The sequence below is a fragment of the Pteropus vampyrus genome, unplaced genomic scaffold (genome assembly GCF_000151845.1).
Source record: "Pteropus vampyrus isolate Shadow unplaced genomic scaffold, Pvam_2.0 Scaffold215, whole genome shotgun sequence".
Lineage (NCBI taxonomy): Eukaryota > Metazoa > Chordata > Mammalia > Chiroptera > Pteropodidae > Pteropus > Pteropus vampyrus.
In genome coordinates this window covers 257163-278772 of record NW_011888996.1, presented here as the reverse complement: position 1 = coordinate 278772, position 21610 = coordinate 257163, and the positions used below count along the sequence as shown (strand labels likewise).

The window sequence follows — 21610 nt, the reverse complement described above, 5'->3', positions numbered from 1 at the left end:
TTGAAGTGGAGGCAATACTTTCTAACTCATTTTATGAAGCCTATATTACTCTGACACCATAACCTGGTACAGATAACACAAAAAAAGAAAACTACAGACCAATATCTTTCAGGAACACAAATGAGAAAATCCTAAATAAGATACTAGCGAACCGAATATAGCAGCATATTAAAAAGATTATACACCATGATCAAGTGGGCTTCATCCCAGGGGCATAGGATGGTTCAACATATGCAAATCAATTAATGTGATACACCACATAAACAAATTAAAAAATAAGAATCATATGATCATATTGATAGATGCAGGAAAAGCCTTTGACAAGATACATCGTCCATTTATGATCAAAACACTTAACAAAATCAGTATAGAAGGAAAGTACCTTAACATAATAAAGACCGTCTATGACAAACCCTCAGTCGATATTACGCTTAATGGTGAAAAACTAAAAACCTTCCCTCTAAGATCAGGAACAAGGCAAGGCTGTCTACTATCACCACTTTTATTCAATATAACATTGGAGGTCCTAGCAAGTGCAATAAGACAAGAGAAAGATATCAAAGGCATCCAAATAGGAAATGAAGAAGTCAAACTGTCACTATTTGTGGATGACATGATTCTCTATATAGAAAACCCTAAAGGCTCCACAAGAACACTACCAGAAACAATAAGCAAATATAGTAAAGTTTCTGGATACAAAATCGATGTTCAAAAATCCATAGCGTACCTATACTCTAATAACGAAGTATCAGAAAAAGAAATGGAAAAAAATTATTCCTTTTGCAATTGCAACAAAAAGAATAAAATACCTAGGAATAAATCTAACGAAACATGTGGAGGACCGATACAATGAAAACTACAAGACCTATTAAAAGAAATCAAAGAAGATAAAGAGAAATGGAAAGATATTCTGTGTTCTTGGATTGGAAGAATCAACATAGTTAAAATGACCATATTACCTAAAGCATTATACAGATTTAATGCAATCCCCATCAAAATCTCATTGGCATTTTTTAAAGAAATTGAACAGAAAATCAGCAGATTTGTATGGAAGCACAAAAGACTCCAAATTGCCAAAGCCATCCTGAGAAATAAGAACAGGGCTGGTGGCATCACTCTGCCCAACTTCAACTTATACTACAAAGCAACAGTAATCAAATGGCATGGTATTGGCAGCAAAACAGACATACGGACCAGGGAAACAGAATTGAGAGTCCAGAAGTAAGCCTATATTTACATGAGCAAATAATTTTCAACAAAAAAGCCAAAAACATACAGTGGGGAAAGGAAAGCCTCTTCAATAAATGGTGCTGGGAAAACTGGAAGGCCATCTGCAGAAGAATGAAACTAGACTGTTGTCTATTACCACACACCAAAATTAATTCAAAATGGACTAAGGACCTAAATATAACACCTGAAACAATAAAATGCATAGAAGAAAACATAGGAACTAAACTCATGGACCTTGGACTTAAAGAGGATTTTATGAATGACATCAAAGGCAAGGGAAGTAAAAGCTAAAATAAATGAATGGGACTACATCAAACTAAAAAGCTTCTGCTCAGCAAAAGAAACCATCAACAAGGTAAAGAGACAACCATCCAAATAGGAAAATATATTTGCAAGCAATGCATCTGATAAGGTTCTAATATCCAAAATATACAAAGAATTCTAACGACTCAATAACAACAACAAAAAACAAACGATCCAATCAAAAAATGTGCAGAGGACCTAAACAGACATTTCTCCCTAGAGAACATACAAATGGCCAACAAATATATGAAAAGATGCTCAACATCCCTAGCTAGTAGGGAAATGCAAATCGAAACCACAATGAGATATCATCTCACACCTGTTAGAATAGCTATAATCAACAGGACAAGTAATAACAAATTTTGGAGAGGATACAGAGAAAAAGGAACCCTTATACATTGCTGGTGGGACTGGAAATTGGTACAGCTACTATGGAAAACAGTATAGATTTCCTCAAAAAACTAAGAATTGATCTACCATATGATCCAGCAATCCCTCTACTGGGTATTTACCTCAAAGACTTGAAAACCCATATCCGAAAAGATATTTGCACACCGATGTTCCTAGCAGCATTATTCACAGTGGCCAGGACATGGATGCAACCAAAGTGTCCTATGATGGATGACTGGCTTAAGAATCTGTGGTACATATATACAATGGAATATTACTCAGCCATAAGAAGAGATGAAATACTGCCATTTGTGACAACACAGATGGACCTTGAGATAATCATGCTAAGTGAAATAAGCTAGACAGAAAAAGTTGAAAATCACATGATATCATTTATACATGGGATATAAACATAAAAGCAACAAATGAACAGGACAAACAGAGACTCATGGACATGGACAATGGGCTAGTGGTTACCAGAGAGTAGGGGGTGGGGGAGGAAGGTAGAGGTAGACAGGGTAAAGAGGGTCAAATATACGGGGTAGGGGGAGAGTGAAGTGGGTAAAGGGGATCAAATATATGGTATCTGAAGGAAACTGGACTTTGGGTGGTAAACACACAATATACAGATGCCAAATTATAATGTACACCTGAAAATTATATAATTGTATTAACCAATGTTACCCCAAAAAACTTAATTAAAAAAAAAAATTAAGTTAGCTTTTCCAAGGCCATAACACGGGTAAGTGTCATAGACCAGCCCTCAGTTCTTGCCCCTCTGACTCCAAAGCCCCCACTACAGTCTGCTGCCTCCTGCCAGGGGTAATGGGAAAATGATCTGAGAGGGAATGAGGAGTCATCTGGCTAAGGAATTGGAACTTCATGTGGAACGCAATGTAAGGTCATCATAGATTTAGTAAGAAACTAAGGACATAATCAGATCAATGCTCTAAGAACAGTATACTTCAAACTATAGGTCACTTCTTCACCTACTCCTCCTGGAATCTATTGAAGTAAGTTTGACCAGAACTTTTTTCAAATAAAAGGATAGAATAGAATAAAATAGAAAATATCAGAATGCATCTCACATAGATTAAATTCAATTTATAAACTTTTGTCTCACTTTAGATAACATACAGGTAAGTAGATAGATGATAGATAGATTAGATAGATAGATAGATAGATAGATAGATAGATAGATAGATAGATAGATAGATAGATAGATAGATAGATAGATAGACAGACAGACTAGAGAGACATATGTGTATACTGTCCTGTCTTCTAAAATGTATTTCTCACTGTGAGTCATGGTTGAAAGCGTGAAAGCTTGAGCTCTAAGATTTCCAGGAGCGTATGTATACAGGAAGTATCTGGGGGCAGGGAAACCAGTTAGAAGATATTTGCAGATTTCCATAATAGACAAGAGTGTGAACTGGGGTGGTGGTAAGATTCAGCAGAAATGTTTGTGTGCAACAGATATGTTACCTCTGACTCAATCTACACTGGAACATCATTCACCTGTTCTCTCTCCCTCAAGAGGGATCCCTTGAAGGCCCCTTCTAACTTGCTTACCTACTTTCTCACTACTAGGAGGCTTAACTTCCATCTTGCACCCATCCACAGGGCTCAAACAAAGTAGTTTTTGATGTGTAGGTTTGTTTTAAAGTAATGAAACAAACTGCTCTCTGCTTGGGCCACTAATCTGTCTGTTACAAAGCAGTGTCTTGTCTTTGGAGAGAAAACATTAGGCAAGCCCAATGAGGAGCGTGGCAGCGAGGACGGTCTTTTTCCTCTTGGGGTCATCGATAGAGGCCAGCCTGGCTCTCTCAGTAGCTCCATACTTCTATTGCCTCTAGCTTGGGCTCCCATTCAGCTCTCACAACATTCCTGTAAGGTAAGTACCGTATTACTCACCCCAGTTTTTAACAGATAAAGAGACTTGCGGTCAGAAAAGACAATGCCTTCTAGTACCCTCCTCCCCACCCTCAGCTAGTAAATGGGGGACGTGAGACTGAAACCTTGGCTCATGTGATTCTAAAGCCACTTGTTCGCCACCATTAGCGCACTGCCTTTCATAAACTGTTTCTTTTAGATTGAGAAACCTAACTTTTTAAAAATTTATTTTAGTTTGTTAAACCATAGAAAGCATAAGTATTTACTAGCCATGATTACACATAAAGAGACTGAAGAATGAGAAGGGTAAATGTCTCATCCAAGATCATAATATAGTAACAGAGCTAGAACTAAAACCAAAGTTAGCAAGGCCAAGAGACAGATAGCTGTTGGTTCTAAGAATTTTAGTCTAACTATACTTAGAAGCATGGATATGGGTCTATTTCAGTCAGAGGCCGATGTGTAAATTCATTGCACAACTTCTTTCTTGGAATATGGACTTTTAAACTTTTTCTGGCTGATTGAACTTAGCATTTCCCTTCACATGCGCATCTCATCTTTGTGAATGCAGGATGGTTGCTGGAGAATGTTAAGAGAATACAGACAGATTCTACACACAGTGGGGAATTGCAATAACTGTAGAATAATATGAACTGGCAAGAGTAGTATAAACATATGTGCACTCAAAGACCCTAAGCTAGAAAGGTCCCCCACAGACAAGAATTTAAGAATTAAGTTATCTGGTTGAGTACATTTGTCTGCCAAGTCCTTATAAATAATTAGAAAATCAAATTAAAGCAAATTCCTACCCTCACCTGTTTTTTGTTTTTGTTTTTATTTTTGCTTATCTTTTTTTTTTTTTAATAAGGAGGAGGAAAAGAGAAGATAGCCTTAAGACAAATAATGAAGCCATGTAAAATATAGTATGGCATGGTAAAATGAACATGAGTTTTATAGTTAGACCCAATTTCAAAACCCACATATAGGTCCTTACGCAAGTAACTTTACCTCTTTGCCCCTATTTCTTCAGCCATGACATTAAATAAGTTATATAAAGAGCTCAGAATATGGTAGATATCTAATAAATTATATTATAGACATGAGAACGCTATACTTGTCAACACAATCATTGCCATGAGGCTCACTGAGACCTCAATGCCAGGCTGACAAGAGGATGAAAACCATTCCAGTATGGCTCAGGCTAAGAGAATTGATCCAACTTTGGGTGGGAAAGGAGTCCATCAAGAAAAATCACTGTATTTAAAGGCAAGCTTGGAACTGATTCAGCCTGACACCTATACTCAAGTGGCTGGAACTGGAGGCCTGGAATGGCAGTAAGAATGCGTGAGCTATGAAGATACTCAGAGTCAAGTGGGTGACAGAATTTGATTACAGACAGACTCATCATGTTGAGACATATCCTTAGCTAGAACCAAGAGAGACAAGGGGCTGATCTCCCAGGAAGAGGGGCCAGTACAGGCCAGGAGTTTGTCAAGGCCTTTGTGATAAGCTAAGAAATCACCCCCAAGAAATGATATCCATGTCAAATCTCTGGACTATTGCATCATTTGGGAAAAGGGCCTTTGCAGATGTGATTAAGTTAAGGATCTTGAAAGAAGAAGCTTATCTTGGATAATCTAGATGGGCTCTAAAAGCAATTACCTGTATCCTTATAAAATAAACACACAAAGGAGAAGATATGCAAAGGAAAAGGCAATATGAAGACGGAGGCAGAGATTGGAGTGATGAGGCTACAAGCCAAGGAATTCTAATAGTCATCAGAAGCTGAAAGAAGCAAGGAATAGATTGTTCCTTGGAACCTTCAGAAGGAATGTGGTCTGCCTACATCTTCATTTTATACTTCAGAAGAGAGCAGTGTGGCACTTTGCTCACTGGATACCAGGCTTAGGCCATCTAGACCAATCCAGATCTAACCATGATAGAGAAGAACGAGGAAATCTTAGGTTGGCTCAGGGTCTGGAGGGGTTCATCCTGCAGGGAGGATATTTCATACCCACAGTCAAGAAGGGCAAATAGGAACTGATACAGCAATCCATGATGTTTGCCAATAAATGATAATGTCTTATAGAATTGCCACATATAGTCTGAAATGATGTTGATTTCAGAAGAAAAAAATAAAATGCTAGAAAATATTCTGCTTCTGCTGTGGAAAGAATCTGTCCCTTCATTCACAGACCAGGCACATGCCAGCACTGAGGGTACAGAGGTGAGCCCAGACCTTCCCCTCACAGAGCTCACGGTCAGCTCTAACCCTCCTCTATAGCCCCCAATCTCTCCTAGGACTTAGACCTCCCTGAATGCTCAAGGAGACTCATTCTCCTTCAGCCAAAAGCTTTGTTGGCTTGAACAGCCCATTCTGCACCCACATTTGTTAGAACTTACCATTTCTACAGGCTTCCAACTCACAAGTCATAGAATCAGCCTCCCAATTAGAACACAGTGGAGTTCCCTGGCCTCCAAAAGCAGTATCCTAATAGAATTTCAATGCAGATGTTCTCAAAAGATACACTTCTCCCTACCTTCCTAGGCACTGTAGGAGAAACAAAGATGCATCAAGTTATAGTTCCTATTCTCATATGTAATATGACTTGTGTCCTGTGTAATATGAGGTCTAGACATAACCACTAAACTATAAGAGCAATGGATATATTAGAGTGATATAGACAATCAGAGATTTTTACAAAACTTGAGGGGATAAGCTATCTTTTTATTGATATGTCAGTCCAGGCATGAAAGGATTCCAAAATCTGATATTAAATTTATATCATCAATTTATGGCCACTAGAAATAGTCTTATCCAGAATAACCAGCATGATAACAAAATAAGACAATGTAATGAATGGTTGCAATGAAAGTCTCTTAATAATCAAAGAATTTCTAAATTGTTTCACTTCTCTAGCCATGATTGCTTCACCTGTAAAATGAAAGAGATTTATATGTAATCACTAAAGTCCTTTCCAGCCTCCAGATATTCCTCAAGAAGTTCACTGTAAAGGAGATACCTCTCTTGGCTTTACCCTTTGGAACTTCCATCAGCTTTTTGTGTAGGTAGAGAATCTTTAGATTTCAAAAACCTACAGGTATCTTTTGTAAGACCATAAAGATTGGTTGATGTGTAGAAATATGCCTGAGGCAATACAGCGAACTTGTCTGCTTAAAACCCTGGATTCTTCTCTAAGAGGCAATATGGCCAGTCAGGGGAAATGGGAGACCAAGAGGCGCTACTAAGACCAAGCCCAGAGCTGTGAGACGTTTCCGATTGACTCCACCGATTTGGTCCTCACTTTGCTCTCATTATAACACCTAGCTAAATTCTTACAATCCCCTCTGTAGTCATCCAGCTGGTCCCTTATTTTTCATTGAATCAGGTTTAACTTTCTGAAGGTTGAAAATCATAAAGCAAAAAATAATATGAGACAAGGAGAAAGGAAGAGGGAGCTGTACTCATTGAACTGTAGAATTGAAAAGGACTTTTTAATGGTAAAGCCTCAAAAAAGGGCTGTATTACTGACTACTCAGAGGGTTGACTAGTTTGAGTGACATTCATTAGCACTTGCCTCCTCAAACTGATCTGTTTGTTGGTTGCTATGTGGATGGCGACAAAATATCCATTTGGGTGGGGTCAAAAATTATATTACACTCTTATAGCACATCTGTAAATACTATCCTTTTGAACAAATGACTGTAGTTCACTAGGCCGCTGCGCTGTCAGAGGCTGCTTCCCAAATACCAACTGAGAACCTAGCCCTAACATATGGACACATGGGGTCAATGAAAAATCATGTCCCCAAAGCACAAGAAGTTCTGACAAAAGTGACAAGTTTTATCCAGGCTGCTGAAGAGAAATGTACTGAGGCTACAAAGACTAAGGAGGTGCACGCCTTTGGAACGTGTTTGTGGATCAAAATACACCCTAACGGATTCTTGAGAGAGCCCCTGGTGGCCATGTTAACCTTGGCATTGCTATCATTAAAAGGCTATGCTCACTTCTGGCACCTAACGTTGGACACATTGACAGCAACGGGGTTGATGAAAGAGGAAAGAATCTGTTTTGCAGTTTAAAAAAAAAGAAAAAAAAAAAAACCAGTTCTCAGATTTCTCAGGCCACTTGAAACCGCACCAGAGAAATACTTGATTTCAGCATTCTTAAGCTCTCTGAGATGATGCCGCAAGTGGTGTCCCCCACGTGTGATGATGTATTTCAGGGCCAGAGTTTTCTCAAGATGTTCCAAGCCTGCAGGCTCCTGATCCTTTTTCAAATTACGAAGATGATAGTATCCCAGTGAGAGTTGTGATTAGTCTAAACTTTCCACAGCTGTGAGAGATGGATGTACAAATTCCAATAAAGATTCTGTGAGTTCTGGACTGAATTTACCTACATGACATCGGGGCCTAACTCAGGGACCACTTAAAAGAACTGGAGCTGCCTCAGTGCTATTCCTTTTCTTCCATAGCATCAGCTGCTGGGAGGTTGGCAACTGTTCTGGGAGGATGCCTCCCCTCACGCCGCTGTCACTGCTCAGGTGTGGGTGTTTATTTAGAAGGTCTGCGATGTGTGGGGAGAAAAGCAGGGCTGGGGAAATTTAACCCAAGTACATGAGAATTCAAAGAGGCCTTGCAGTTCATTATATGAAGAGCCAAGAGGATTATAAAACACCTAACAACTGAAGGAGTTGGCCTGGAGCTGTGTGGGACAACAGAACCAGCTGTATCGCCACTTCTAACTCATTTAGAATGGTGCTAGCAAGGCATGCTCAGAGCATTTTCCAGTTTCTTGGAAGAGCCAACAAGACTTTGTTTTCTTATTTTGAACAACTTTACCCCAAAAACACTTTCTTGGAATACTAAGTAAATGTAATAATACATGGCATGCCCCTTTTACCATGTTTAATAATTGTATCATCTGAAGACACCTGGCTAAAACTCTTTTATGAAACATTTGACACTCAGCATGCTTTCCAAAATGAGTAAAGACTGAGGACAAAGATTCACATCACGGTTTACACATATTAACAATTATAGAGGTAATAAATAAGATTCCTCACTTTGGAAAACAAAAAGAAAATATCAAGGGATTATATACAATAGTTTCCCCTTACCCAAGGTTTCACTTTCCATAGTTTCAATTACCTATGGTCAACAGTGGTCCAAAAATATTAAATGGAAAATTCCAGAAATAAGCAATTCATAAGGTTTAAATTGCATACCTTTCTGAGTAGTGTGATGAAATCTGCTCCATCCCATCCAGGTCGTGAATCATATCTTTATCCAGCATCTCCATGCTGTGCACACTACCTACCTGTCAGTCATTTAGTAGCCATCTCGGTTATCAGATGACTGTTGTGGTATTGCAGTGCTTGTGTTCAGGCAACCCTTATTTTGAGTAGTGGTGCTGGCAATTCTGATATACCAAAAAGAAGTGGTAAAGTGCTTCTTTTAAGCGAAAATGTGAAAGTTCTCAACTTAAGGCATTATCTCACAACATCACAAGAAGGTTGAGTACAATAAGATATTTTGAGAGAGACCACATTCATATAACTTTTATTACAGTATATTGTTATAATTATTATTATAACTAATTTATTATTAGTTGCTATTGTTAATCTCTTGCTGTGCCTAATTTATAAATTAAACTTTATCATAGGTATGTATACATAGGAAAACACATAGTATAAATAGGGTTCGGTACTATCCGCGGTTTCGGGCACCAAATGGGGGTCTTGGAATGTATCCCCACAGATAAGAGGGGATTACTGTAATATGGTTTTTTAAGAATTATCTTATAATATGATTTTCATGAATGCAGAATCTTCCAAAGTCATGTATACATATCATGTACATACACTTCCACTGTTTAATAAGAGTCCACCAAAACACATCCGGTATCACTCCTGACATCTGGAGATTTTTTCATAGTTCACTATCTATCTTTTTACAGTGCACCTATGTGATATATGGCATCTCTCCTTGTAGATGCAGATTTTTCTCTTTCTAAGGCACAGCAGAAAGACAACACTGCTAAAGTCAGGAGACCCGATGGAGAGCTGAATGAGCTATAAATGAAATTCTAAAAACACCAACCTCCGGATGGTCTATCTAAGCTTTTTATTAAAATGAAGGAAACAAGCTCCCATTTTTTTCTAATATTCTTACAAACAAAACACACAACTAGAAACTTTTCCTCTTTCATCTTTTCACAGTCCTTTATGCAAATCTACATGCTAATAGATTCTTTCAACTACAGTTGACCCTTGAACAACATGGGTTTGAACTCAACAGGCCCACTTAAGCAGGGATGCAGAGGGCCGACTGTTTGCATTAACCTACCTACACCATTTTATATTGGGAGACTTGAGTATGCATTGATTTGGGTATCTGTGGGTGGTTCTGGAACCAATCCCCTGCAGCTACCAAAAGACAACTAAGTTTTGGGAGAGTGAAAGATACAGAGAATTTTCAACTGCACAGAGGGTCCGTACCCTTAAACTCCCATGTTGTTCAGCAGTCAACTATACTGGTATATACCACCGTATCTTTTCTAGAGAAAAATCAAATCATTAATTTAAGCCTGTTAAACTGGATGGCAACTATGCATTACTCCCCCTGGAACCATGTTGCAAAGGCAACTTCAGTATCAAGTGGCTTATTCCTGTCTTTCCGCTGGAGGAAAATTCCAAATACAATTACGCTGCAAGGCAACTTGACAAAAACTCCTCTCTCGCCCCTCCCTCCAAAAAACCTTCAAAAAATTGAGTGGGAAATTATACAATATGCCAGGATTCTAATCGCTAAAACAAAGCTGCAGGGAGAAAAACCAAAGCAGCCCTACAGATAAGGAGAGTGTTGCCTTGCTGGGAATATTCAAGGTTGATCTGATGGTAGGTAATATTAAGTGGTGTGCTGGTAAATGTTTCATAAGCAGCTCTTACAGAGAAAAAGCCATTATTTTGCAGCATTTGCAAATTCCCAGTTGAAGCTTTCCCCCTCCAAAGGCTGATTTTAAGCTACCCAAGTGACATCATTAAATGAGAAATTAAGAAGAGATTCACAATAGCAACCCATTGTATAGTATTTCAGATACAATAGATGTAAATAATCTCGGCAGCATAAATTATAGTAAAATGTAGTGAAATAACTAGACCATGGTGGTTATTGAGTGTTAGTTTGTTCTATATAGTTAATTTTTAATAATCGTTGCATTTACAACTGGCTCCCAAAATTCGTGAAAATTTAAAGGTAGGCACTAATGAGCAGGTACCATGCGCTCCAGCACGCCACTGCAGTGTGCTCTTCAAGGACATTAAAGATATTTTGAACAAAAACAAACCAAATAAATGAATTTACTAAGTCATCTGGATTGAACTATCTCCAGTTTCCTAGGGTGCCTACATCTTTGCTACCCCACTTTAAAAACACTCAAAGTTCAGGTTACATCGTGCATAGTATTTATAGGACTATCATTAAATGACAATTTCTTACATTTGTATCACGCATTACACATTTCAAAGTAGTGCTTTTATGGAACATTGGGACAGTCTGACTTTGCACAGTGAATTTTAATCTGTGGGTATTAGCATTTTAGTGCCTAGCAGGTAAAAGAGCCCTGTGAGCTGTTCTTTTAAGAGCTAAGCCAGGGAATGGAGCTGGGAGAAACACAAGGACGCCCAAAGTCTGCTCAGCAACCCCACGGTTCCAGATTCCCTCCTGAAAATAGCCCCATTACTGCCGCAAGTACGTGTACAGTAGTTCTGAGTTTTCCTCCCTCTCTCCTGTTTCTGACTCTAACTTTAGAGATTTGATTAGAACTCAGTTTTTTCTGATGGAAAAAGAAAAATAGGTTGGACACTATATGCTCTAAAACTATTTTGCATAATAATTTATGCAAAGAGCTAAAATTATTAGCGCCATAATATTCAAAAATTCTCTTATCTGACAAAATAGCTTTACAATGTTTTTCTCCCCATCTAAACATGTTACTATAGACACTTTTGCATAGACTATAGAGATTTCACTGCCAAAATTTACATCAACAGTAGTCGTGGCCGAGTGGTTAAGGCGATGGACTAGAAATCCATTGGGGTCTCCCCGCGCAGGTTCGAATCCTGCCGACTACGGGACGGTACTATTTTGCTAATGTTTTCGTTTCCAAGAGTTCTCTATTTTCTTACACATTATTCGAGGAATTTTAAACAGCTGAACTACAAAAGGACCCTCAATGAAGCCAGAAAAGGAGTGGCTGAGGGAAGTAGGAAGTCGTGTGATTGTAATTACAATCTGGCCCCAGGAGGGGGAGATGGGACTGAAACGTGCCAAACCTGGAAGGAAAGGAGAGCGTCGCGATATGGCGCAAGAAGGGACATCTCCGATCTTCGGCCCTGCGAGGAGCGCTGCGCCGCCAGCGCTCGCGGACTCATAGCGTCCTTTTGCGCGAACGCATGAGAACCCAGGCCTCGCGGACACCACGGTCGCCTCGGGATAGCGCGCGCCTGCGCAGGGTTAGGCGCGGCTCCGGGCGCGCGCGGCGGGTCCTCGCGTTGCCCTTGGAAACCGGGGAGAGAAAAACGTAACGATTCAAGATGGCGGAGGACCTGGACGAGCTCTTGGATGAGGTCGAGTCCAAGTTTTGCAGACCAGACCCACTGAGCCTGAGCATGATCGAGCGGCCCAGAGGCTGCGGCGGCGGCATCCTCAGCAACGACCGGAACCGAGCGAAGGCGAAAGATAATCTCAGGTTAACGGGCGGGAGGGGTGGGCTGTCTGGTAAAGCCTGCTCCAAGCCCTAAAACCGTCCTCCGCCCGCGACCTCCAGCTCTTCTCGCTGGTTGGACCCAGATCCTCAATTCCCCATACCCCGGCCTTGGCCGTGCACACCTCAACTCCGGGTCCACAAGGATCGTGGCCTCTTACTCAGGCCCGACTCCGCCTCCGGGCAAGTCCCAGAGAGCTGGCCCCGCCTTTGAGAGCCCACGGCCTCTACCAGACAGAGCCCAGGGGGTCCTGAAGGAGGTAAGGAGAGAGGGTGCCGCGTAGGCGCCCTCTTCTGAGCCATGAGAGCGGTTCTAGTACCCCTGTAAGGTGTCGGCACAGAGAACCTCAACCTCTGACCCCATTCTCGAATTAGAGTTATAGTTGGACCAATTGTTGGAGAAAACGATTCCGTTCTAGTTGTCATTAGCTGATTTTTGTTTATCTTTAGCTCAGAGAATTTGGGGAAATTTCTTAAGTCTTTTGGGTTTTGATCCGAAAAATTACCTTTCGAATTTGTCTGTTTTTTCTTCTGTGTAATCATTAAATAGTAGAATTTACTTCTTCGACTTGTTTACCCCCTCAATCTCAAAAACAAACAAAATTTTTCTGTCAGAATAAGAATTGTCCTTCAAAGTGACCTGCAATAATTGTTGCTACTATCAGTTGGAGACGCTTGTGGAATTACACAGAGGCAGCTTTGGAACAACCCAAGAAAGGCATTCTTGTTAATTTATGACTGCATCTGTGGTTTTTGTTTTGGTGTGCATATGTGATTTCCCAGAAGTATTACTCAACTTCGTTTGTTACTCAATTTAGGAGACTTGCCTCTAATGACATATATTTGTTTACAAAAATTCACCCTCGGAAGATAAATACATTGAAAGGATTCTGAAGTTCAGAAACAGAAGTTCTAAAAGTTAATTGAGTGCTGGGCAGCATTCTAAAAAATAAATGTAGAGCCAACTGACTACTCTGAGTGGGCTGACGCTCCTTTGATTGGATGTGTATGCAAATATCACTCATTAATTTGTATATTATCTTACATGCTGGCTGGCCTTAGGTACTCATTCCCAGCACATCTATCATCCCTATCCCACAGCAATGTTACTTTGTAGTTTCTTTTATTGTTTTTATTCTTTACTTTACGGAATAGGGACAGATTATCAAAGAGTCTTCCAGACCCTGTTCATTTTAGGAGAACTAGCATACAGAGGGTAGGATCAGGCAGCTTAAAATAGAAAGGGCTGCTAATGTGGATCCTCTCCAAGCACAGATCCTTTTATGCCTCTTTCACGGGCCTGTTATTGTACTACTAAAATCCATCCATAATGCTTCTAGCACCCCATCCTACCTTACTACATCAGATTTTTCAGTAATACATTTATATAAGCTGTAGCAAACCAAGATTGTTGTCATGTGTTAAAACTTTTCATTTGGCAGTGTAGTTGCAAAGGTAAATTAATGCAAAAAAAAAAAAAAAAAATCCAGCAACAAAGGCCCTAAACCTAGTGCTAAATACAGTTCCTATCTGGTATATAATGTCAAACATTAAAATTTTGTCCTGAAGCAAAATTGATATTTAAAAGCTAGGAACCAATTTATGTTATGAATTCATTAGCAGGAGACTACCTGCCAATTGTATAGCGATGTAGTCTGTGTCTTTTCCTTATAAGACTTAAAATACCAAAATTGTCTCTTAAAATGATAGCTCTGCAATGATAAAATAAATGGCCATGCTACATCTGGATACCAGGAACAACCACTAATGTAAGTGGTCAAAACGTGCAAATTTTTGAAGTGTTCAAAATGATAAAGAGAAATATATGATTGGTTTTAAAAAAGAGGTTGAACTGCGATAGTAATAAAGTGGTTCAGGATGATACAGATAGTTCTATTTACAGGTAGTTTCATAACCTCCTAGATAATAGCTATGAAAATAGCCAACGTTTATCAAGTCCTTTCTATATGCTAATGCTTTATGTATATTACATTTAATTTCCACAACCCAATGAGGTGAATACTGTTATCCCCATTTTCATTAACCAAACCAAGACTAAGAAATAAGAGTTACTTTCCCAAAGTCCTATTTCCAGTTCTATCAGGACATTGTAGATCTAGATTTAAGTTTTCCTATGTACCTTTCACTTTTAATTGTGGGTTTCAGTTATACCTTTTGAATTATAAAATATACCTTTTATTTTTCACAGAAACTATATCTTAAATCAAAATTTGATTTAAGAAGAAAAAAGGCAAAGGTATAGAGAGAATAAATAAATGTTTATTAACCTTTGATTAAGATTATTATAGCATCAGAAGACAAAAAAATACAAAAAATGTATTACACTGTTCTTTAAAATTTGTATGAGTTCTCAATGAAATGATGTCTTTTTTTTTTTTTTCCATTTCTGTAGCAAAGCATAGGCAAGTGTATTTGTGTGATCTTACAGCAGACCAGAATCTTATGTAAACGGACAGTTTGGATCCCTAATAGTACTGATTAGGTTGGTAAAGTTTGAATGCATCTGATTCTTGAAATTGTGAAATTGCATGAGAGAGCAGAACGCAAAGAGTATATCATAAACACCAAAGAAGGAGAGAATTTGAAGAGGACATCCTACAACCTGTTGTCATGAAAGAAATTGAAGGAATTGGTACCCAACAATGTCAGATGCTTCTGAAAGATTAAAAAGGATTGGTTGGGACTGAGAAAGGCCATTGAGTGTACTGATTTGGGCAGTAGTGACCTCTAAGAGAAGAGCTTCTCTTTAGTTGAGGGATGTAAAGGCCAGAGATAGAATATTGCACCTGGAAGTTTTAAATGGTTGTCTAGATCTGTTTTTTTACAGATAACATGTTTTAGGTTCAGAGAGATTAGAACATTTAAAGTAGGTCAGTAGTTCTCAGCCAATGATACTTTTACCACTCGAGGCATTTGGCAATGTCTTGACATTTTTGATTGCCACAACTGGGGAAGGGTCTGATACTGGCATCTAATAGGTGGATGTCAGGGACACTGTAAAACATCCTACAATGCACAACAGCCACCACTATCTCCCCTCCTCCCCCCACACACACCCCAAAGAATCATCTGACCCTAAATGTCAGTAGTTCCAAGGTTGAGAAACCCTCATCCAGGTCACCAGCTGATGCTAAATCCAGATATTTGTAAAGAAATAGAAACAGTGAATACAGACTGCTCTTCATTCGTAAGAGAAGGTGGCAGCTTCAGGAGGGTTTTTTTGAGGGTTTCTTTGAAGAGCAGAGTCTTAAGCATACTTAAAGGCAAGTGAAGAGGCCAGTACAGAGCAGAAAACATTAAGGATAAAAGTTAGGGAACAACTAAAGAGGCAAAGCAGGGAAGCAGATGGAATCAGGCATTCACTAGATTTCACTAGGAGTCTAGATTTTCTTGCATCGGAGTAATTGTCTTACTTCAAGTAATAACAAAGGGCTACAGTTCTGATGTTAAGAGTTTTTCAGATTAATACATTTCTAAATTTGGAGTTTGACTAAAACACCTGTCTTAAAATAATATAATGGTCCAGTGAAGTTATAAAATTGATGTACAGCATCTATAAACATATAAATTCTAAAGAGAGTTAATCTTGTTTAGTGCTAAGTATACGGACTTCCCTAGATTGAATTCCAAGCCTCTCCCATTATTTATTACGACCTTGAGTGAGTTTCTGAATCTCTCAGTTTCTGTTTCTTCATCTATATAGAAGTATTCAGTAAATGTTAGCTATTAAATAGAAGTTCCATGCAATAACAGTTTGTATCTATAATTCTGCTTTACCCGCAGAAGGGAGAAATGTAGTTGAAATATTCTATCAAACGAATATTGCTTTTTTTGTATTGATCATTTGATTATATAACCTTTGGCTTCTCTAGTAAGATTTGGTTATTTTATTTACAAAGAAACCCTTAGAAAAAAATAAGAAAGACTGATTAAAATTATCTTTAAAATTCTCAGGTTCTGCTAAAATTGTACATATTTTGTATTCTTTAAATAAATGGTTGATATTAGAAAAGTACATGCCCAGCTTTCTCTTGAATAGAACATATAGCTTTAAATGTCTTATGTTACGTATAAGATAGTAAAGTACATATGTGAATTCATAACTGATAAAAACTACATTTTTGTTTCAACAAGCTTAGGCTATGTCTATAGAAGGAAAAAATTAATTAACATCACATTTATCCTTCTGTTATCAACTCTAATAATGGACTTTATTTAGACAATACTCTTCGGATACTGGCTATCTCCTCTTAAGCTTCAGCTGTTTTGTTTTTCAGATCAGCAGAAACATTTAAAAAAGAAGATGATCTTGACAGTCTTATTAATGAAATATTTGAAGAGCCCAACTTTGATAAAAAACCCTTTGTAAGTCAAGTATTATAAATATGCAGTAATATTTCATTATTTCAAGACATGTTTAGAATAGTATGAAAATTTATAGACTCTACAAGCATCTGTAGTCCTTTGCATTCTGAGAAATACAGTCATCTTAGTAAATTATTCCACTTAGAGTTGTAGAAAAACTGTTAGAAATTCTTAGTGTGTGTTTTGCTGTTCATTTCTCAGCAGGAATGCAAAATTAGAAAGGCTGTTAGAAGTTAACTCATAGTTGAAGTTCATTACCTATATTTATTTGTAGGCTCTATGAATACTTTCCTAAAAGATTAAAAACAGCTTTTATTATGGGAGTGTCCTTAGCATCTCAGATACAGTACCATTGCTATTATCCTATGAACCATGAGTAAATTGTTAATATTTTAATTTTTTTAAATACTTATGTATCTACATCAACTCTATGAAAAGCTCATATAATAGCCACCTATATATTTAGCATTCATACTGAACATATAAATGTTTTGCCATATTTGCTTCTCTGGATTTTTTTTAAAGAAATAAAATTTATAGTTTAAGAACTCTCCAAATCCTACTCTACTGCCTTTCTTCCTGGAGGTAACTACTATTCTTTCTGTCCATACTTTTATACTTTTGTTACATATATATGTAACCATAAACAATTTTCATTAATATATAATAGCCCATTATGGCACTCTACCACAATTTATTTATCTTCTCCCCTGGCAATGGACATTTAGATTATGTCCAGTTGACGAAGTATTGTTGCTCTTACCAGTAATACTTCATCAGCTATCTTTACATGTCTTCTTTTACTCACGTGCAAGTTTCTCTAGGATGTATAAACCTTGAAGAGGAATTGCTGTGTTATAAAGTGTTCTCATTTTCAGCTTTTCTACCCATTGCCAGTGTTTTCCAAAGTGCTGTATCATTTATATTCTTCACTAGTAGTGTATGAGAATTTTTATTCTTTAATTTTTACCATTTGGGTGGCTGCAAAATATATTTGTTAGACTTAAAAGAGACCAAATGGAAGGCTAAATTACAAGGACCACAAATTAAAAAAAAATCTAAGAAATAAATAAAATACTTTTTAAAAGGTAGAGAAAGTTAAAGCAAGACAGTAGACTGAAAATCCCTGGGCAGTGGTGGTGTTAAGGAAATGGATATGGACCACTTATATTTTTTGTCATACAGATAAAAAATAAAATGACTAGTATAGATCTTAAGATCTTTATCTGTCTGAATTTAACATTTTCAATTCACTGAGGTAAATTAATAAGCCGATGGCTCAGGTGATTAACATGTCAACACAATAGCAATGGTGTTGGATACTCTGCAAACAAGGATGCATCATGAATGCTGAACAGCAATGCTAATTTAATTAATAGTAGGGGGGGGAACTACATGATATTCTTGTGATTCATTGATCATCTGAGCAATTCATTTATTAAGTCCTATAAGGTGGGTATCTGTATATGAGGCACTATCTCTTTAATTCAAGGCTTTCCAAAGGATATAATTCTCAAGCTTGGCTTTAAGATATGCAAATTTGAAATAGAAATAACTTAAAATCATGAAGAAATAAAATTTTATTTACTTTTATGTGCTCCCTTTTTAAGTTATACCCTGTTTTCAGGCCTTCAGGGGAGAAAGCAACTCTATAAATAAACTTCTGAAGGAGAGCAGGACTATGTAAAACATGGATTGGATGAGGAAAAGAGGTGTCTGTGAATGGCCGGTCCATACCCACCTTGTCCTCAGAGGCCAGATCATGCTCCTGAGAGTACTGCTCCTTCTCCTATTGCTTGCCCACTCTGTTGAGTTTCTGAACTGCTCTCAGACCCACACAAGAAAGCTCAGAAACAATAATAAATGTTACAGTATGCCAGCCTCAAGTCATAAGTGTGAGCCTGGATGGTACATGAAACATGTTCTGAAAAATAGAAAGAGACTCATGCACATAATTATTTTACAGACATGTACCCAAAATCTTTCCAGTTCTGCTTAACATCAAATGAAAGAGTTAAGGGAAATGGTAAAATGAAATATCTTTGCCTCCATTAAATTTCTTCACCTACTAGGTAAAATGAAAGCATGTCCCTGCATAGTTTAAATTGCCTTTTCTCCATCTCACTTCCTCTCCTTGGCGGTGGTCCTAGTATGTCGGTTGGTTTATGTTGTTTGGTACCATATACCAGTTAACACTTAATAAATGCCTACTAATGATGATGATGTTATGTAACCATATAGGAACTACTGTATGGTTGTGACTAGGTAGCTCTACATTTTCCTTGAATGCCTATTGGTTGATACTGTTCCATCTGATCAAAATTAATATTCCTGAAATTACCCAGGAGTTTGGTTAGTTTATTTTTAGTTCAGGTGAGTACCATTCACAGACTTTAAAAATGAGTCTGAGGTTTTTTCCTCCTCATTTGAATTTTTCCAGGATGAAGTTTTAAATAGAAGGTCCTTCCTTTTAAATCATTGGAAGTCTAGTATTAACTGAAGAGTTATAAAGTGACTCTAAATCTTAGCATGCTAATAATAGCAGTATATCAATTTCCTAGACTAAAAGTTAGCAGAGTAATTTGTAAATTCCTCAGAGAGGTCTACTTCCCTTTTGCCTTTAAAAGGTTTTGATCGTTGTTTTTATTTCAGAAACTTTAAAATGATACAGAATTTTTAGGTCATTTAAAAAATATTCTTGTTATAAAATAAAGAATATTAGTTTTCATGTTACGATTATCAGAGTTACTCTTAGTCTTTTATTGTTTTGTTTTCTTAACAGAAATTAAAATCTAAATCTTCAGGTAACACATCTGTCAGAGCTTCCATTCAAGGCCTTGGTAAAAGGTAAGTTGAGATTGCTTTGGTAAATTATACACACTAGTGAGCAAACACTATAAGCATAGTCTAGTAGATTTTATTACCATTTAAACAACAGTGACATTGAACAACAAAGCACTGGTTGGCTTTCAGGAGAAAGACCAATAGCAATATCTTCAATTTTCTTATGGTCTGTGACCTCTTAATGTAAAAGAACTTGAGTGGGAGATTATTGCTATTGTAAATAATTTTCTGCCATGTGGGGAAAAAAAAGTGTGAACAGTTTCTCAAATTAATGTTCTGTTACATTCTTTAGTATATACTTTGTCCCTTACATTATTTGGCAAACATTTTCTGTGACTCATTTTAACTCCTCGAGTATTCCTAAATGTACAGGTTATATCCAATAAAGCAGTGATCCCTGAATAAATACCTCTTTAAAGTAGTGGCTTACTCAGGAAAATTTGATTACAAGACTATAGAGTCAATGAAGCCAAATTAACTTCCCATATTTCTTGTTGTAATTATATTTTTCTCCCATCTGTTTGTTGCACGTGTCTAGTTGCAGCCCAGTGTACCTCGGTGGCAGCACTGCTCCATGTGGGATTGGAACAACTACTTCACAGAGGTAGGATGTCTTCTTAGGTTTTTCCAAATTGATACTCTGTTGTTAAAACATAATTCTTATCATTTTGGCATTAATCTGTTTCATATGAGAGGAATATTTTATTAGCGAATCCAAGAACACTTTACAGAGATGTTTGTTATTCTTGGGCGATAGCTATTGAAAGCTGTGATGTTGGCTTTGTCATTCATTGTGTTGATGTCCTTTTCTAAGCCCCACATGAAGTGCCTGGATTACTCCAGCCCCAGCTTGATTTCCACAGGACATCAGGAGAGTAAGCTTCTGCTTTGCCTTGTTTTCCTTTCAAGCAGGGGAAACCAGTGGCTAACACAGGTAAAGCAATGTGGCCATACAGCTACATGATGTGTTACACACTGACTGGCTGAACAGTCAGCATGATAAGCTGCAGGTCTGCTGTACCCAAAAAGTTCTCAAGCATAGTCGCTTGATTTTATTCCCTATCCTCCCTTCTTTATCTCTTCTCCACTCCTTCTTATACTCACTGTCTTACTCAGTTCCTCTTTCAGGGCAGTCTTTATGGTCCTGATGCCGCATACCCCAAGCCCATATTGGCCTCATACTCCTAGCATATTACATTATCATTGTCATAATATGGGGAGACAGGTTGGTTTTAAGCAAACCTATTATCCTGATACTTTTTTGTTCTATCTTTATAGAGGCTTGCTTACTAAGGTTATTATATTTTTGTCGTTATTTCTAAAACACTTCATTTTCTGTTAATTTTTTAAGAAAGAAAAGACATATATATGACTGCATGTTAGCAGTTAGTCTACATTCAGGAAGGATAGCTGTTATATTGAATAATAGAAGTAGGATCTAAAATGACTTTGTTGGAGAATTGTGATGGTGCTGGCCTAGATCCTAGGAAGCCTGGAAAGGACTGTAGGATCAAAGGGAAATTGGGGAGTGTAGGAAGCCTGTACCAAGAAAGAACATCAAGCAGCAGGCAGGCTAATAATGGCAGTCTACTTGAGTGCTGCCTGCTGTATGGGTTGTAAAAACTGATAGTGCTTGAATCATCATGCACTGAGGACTGTCTATACAAAAAATTAGAGGTACAAAGTGCTTTTAGAGAAGAATATAGTCTCGTTGCTATCCTGACTTATCTGAGTCAACTTAGTGGGACGGTATTAATCATTTTCATTTCTAAGCAAATGATTGTATTTCAGCAACAG

At 37.8% G+C, this 21610-nt stretch overlaps 1 protein-coding gene and 1 non-coding gene across 5 annotated transcripts in view; both read left to right on the top strand.

Annotated features, from left to right (window-relative positions):
- The first annotated feature begins 11869 nt into the window (after positions 1 to 11869).
- On the top strand, positions 11870 to 11951 carry TRNAS-AGA. Its single transcript has one exon. It is a non-coding gene; the product is annotated as a tRNA-Ser (tRNA).
- CUNH8orf37 (chromosome unknown C8orf37 homolog) overlaps positions 11885 to 21610 on the top strand; it is a 31445-nt gene continuing 21719 nt past the window's right edge. For 2 of the 4 annotated variants that reach the window (XR_002783442.1, XM_011372888.2), the window contains exons 1-4: positions 11885 to 12568; positions 16882 to 16969; positions 19752 to 19816; positions 20352 to 20417. Coding sequence is in view for 3 of the 4 variants with exons in the window: in XM_011372888.2 (XP_011371190.1) it covers positions 12414 to 12568; positions 16882 to 16969; positions 19752 to 19816; positions 20352 to 20417 (374 nt within the window). In the remaining variant the exon portion in view is untranslated. The remainder of the gene's footprint in view (positions 12569 to 16881; positions 16970 to 19751; positions 19817 to 20351; positions 20418 to 21610) is intronic. The other 2 variants (XM_023538238.1, XM_011372889.2) reach the window with 2 other exon arrangements.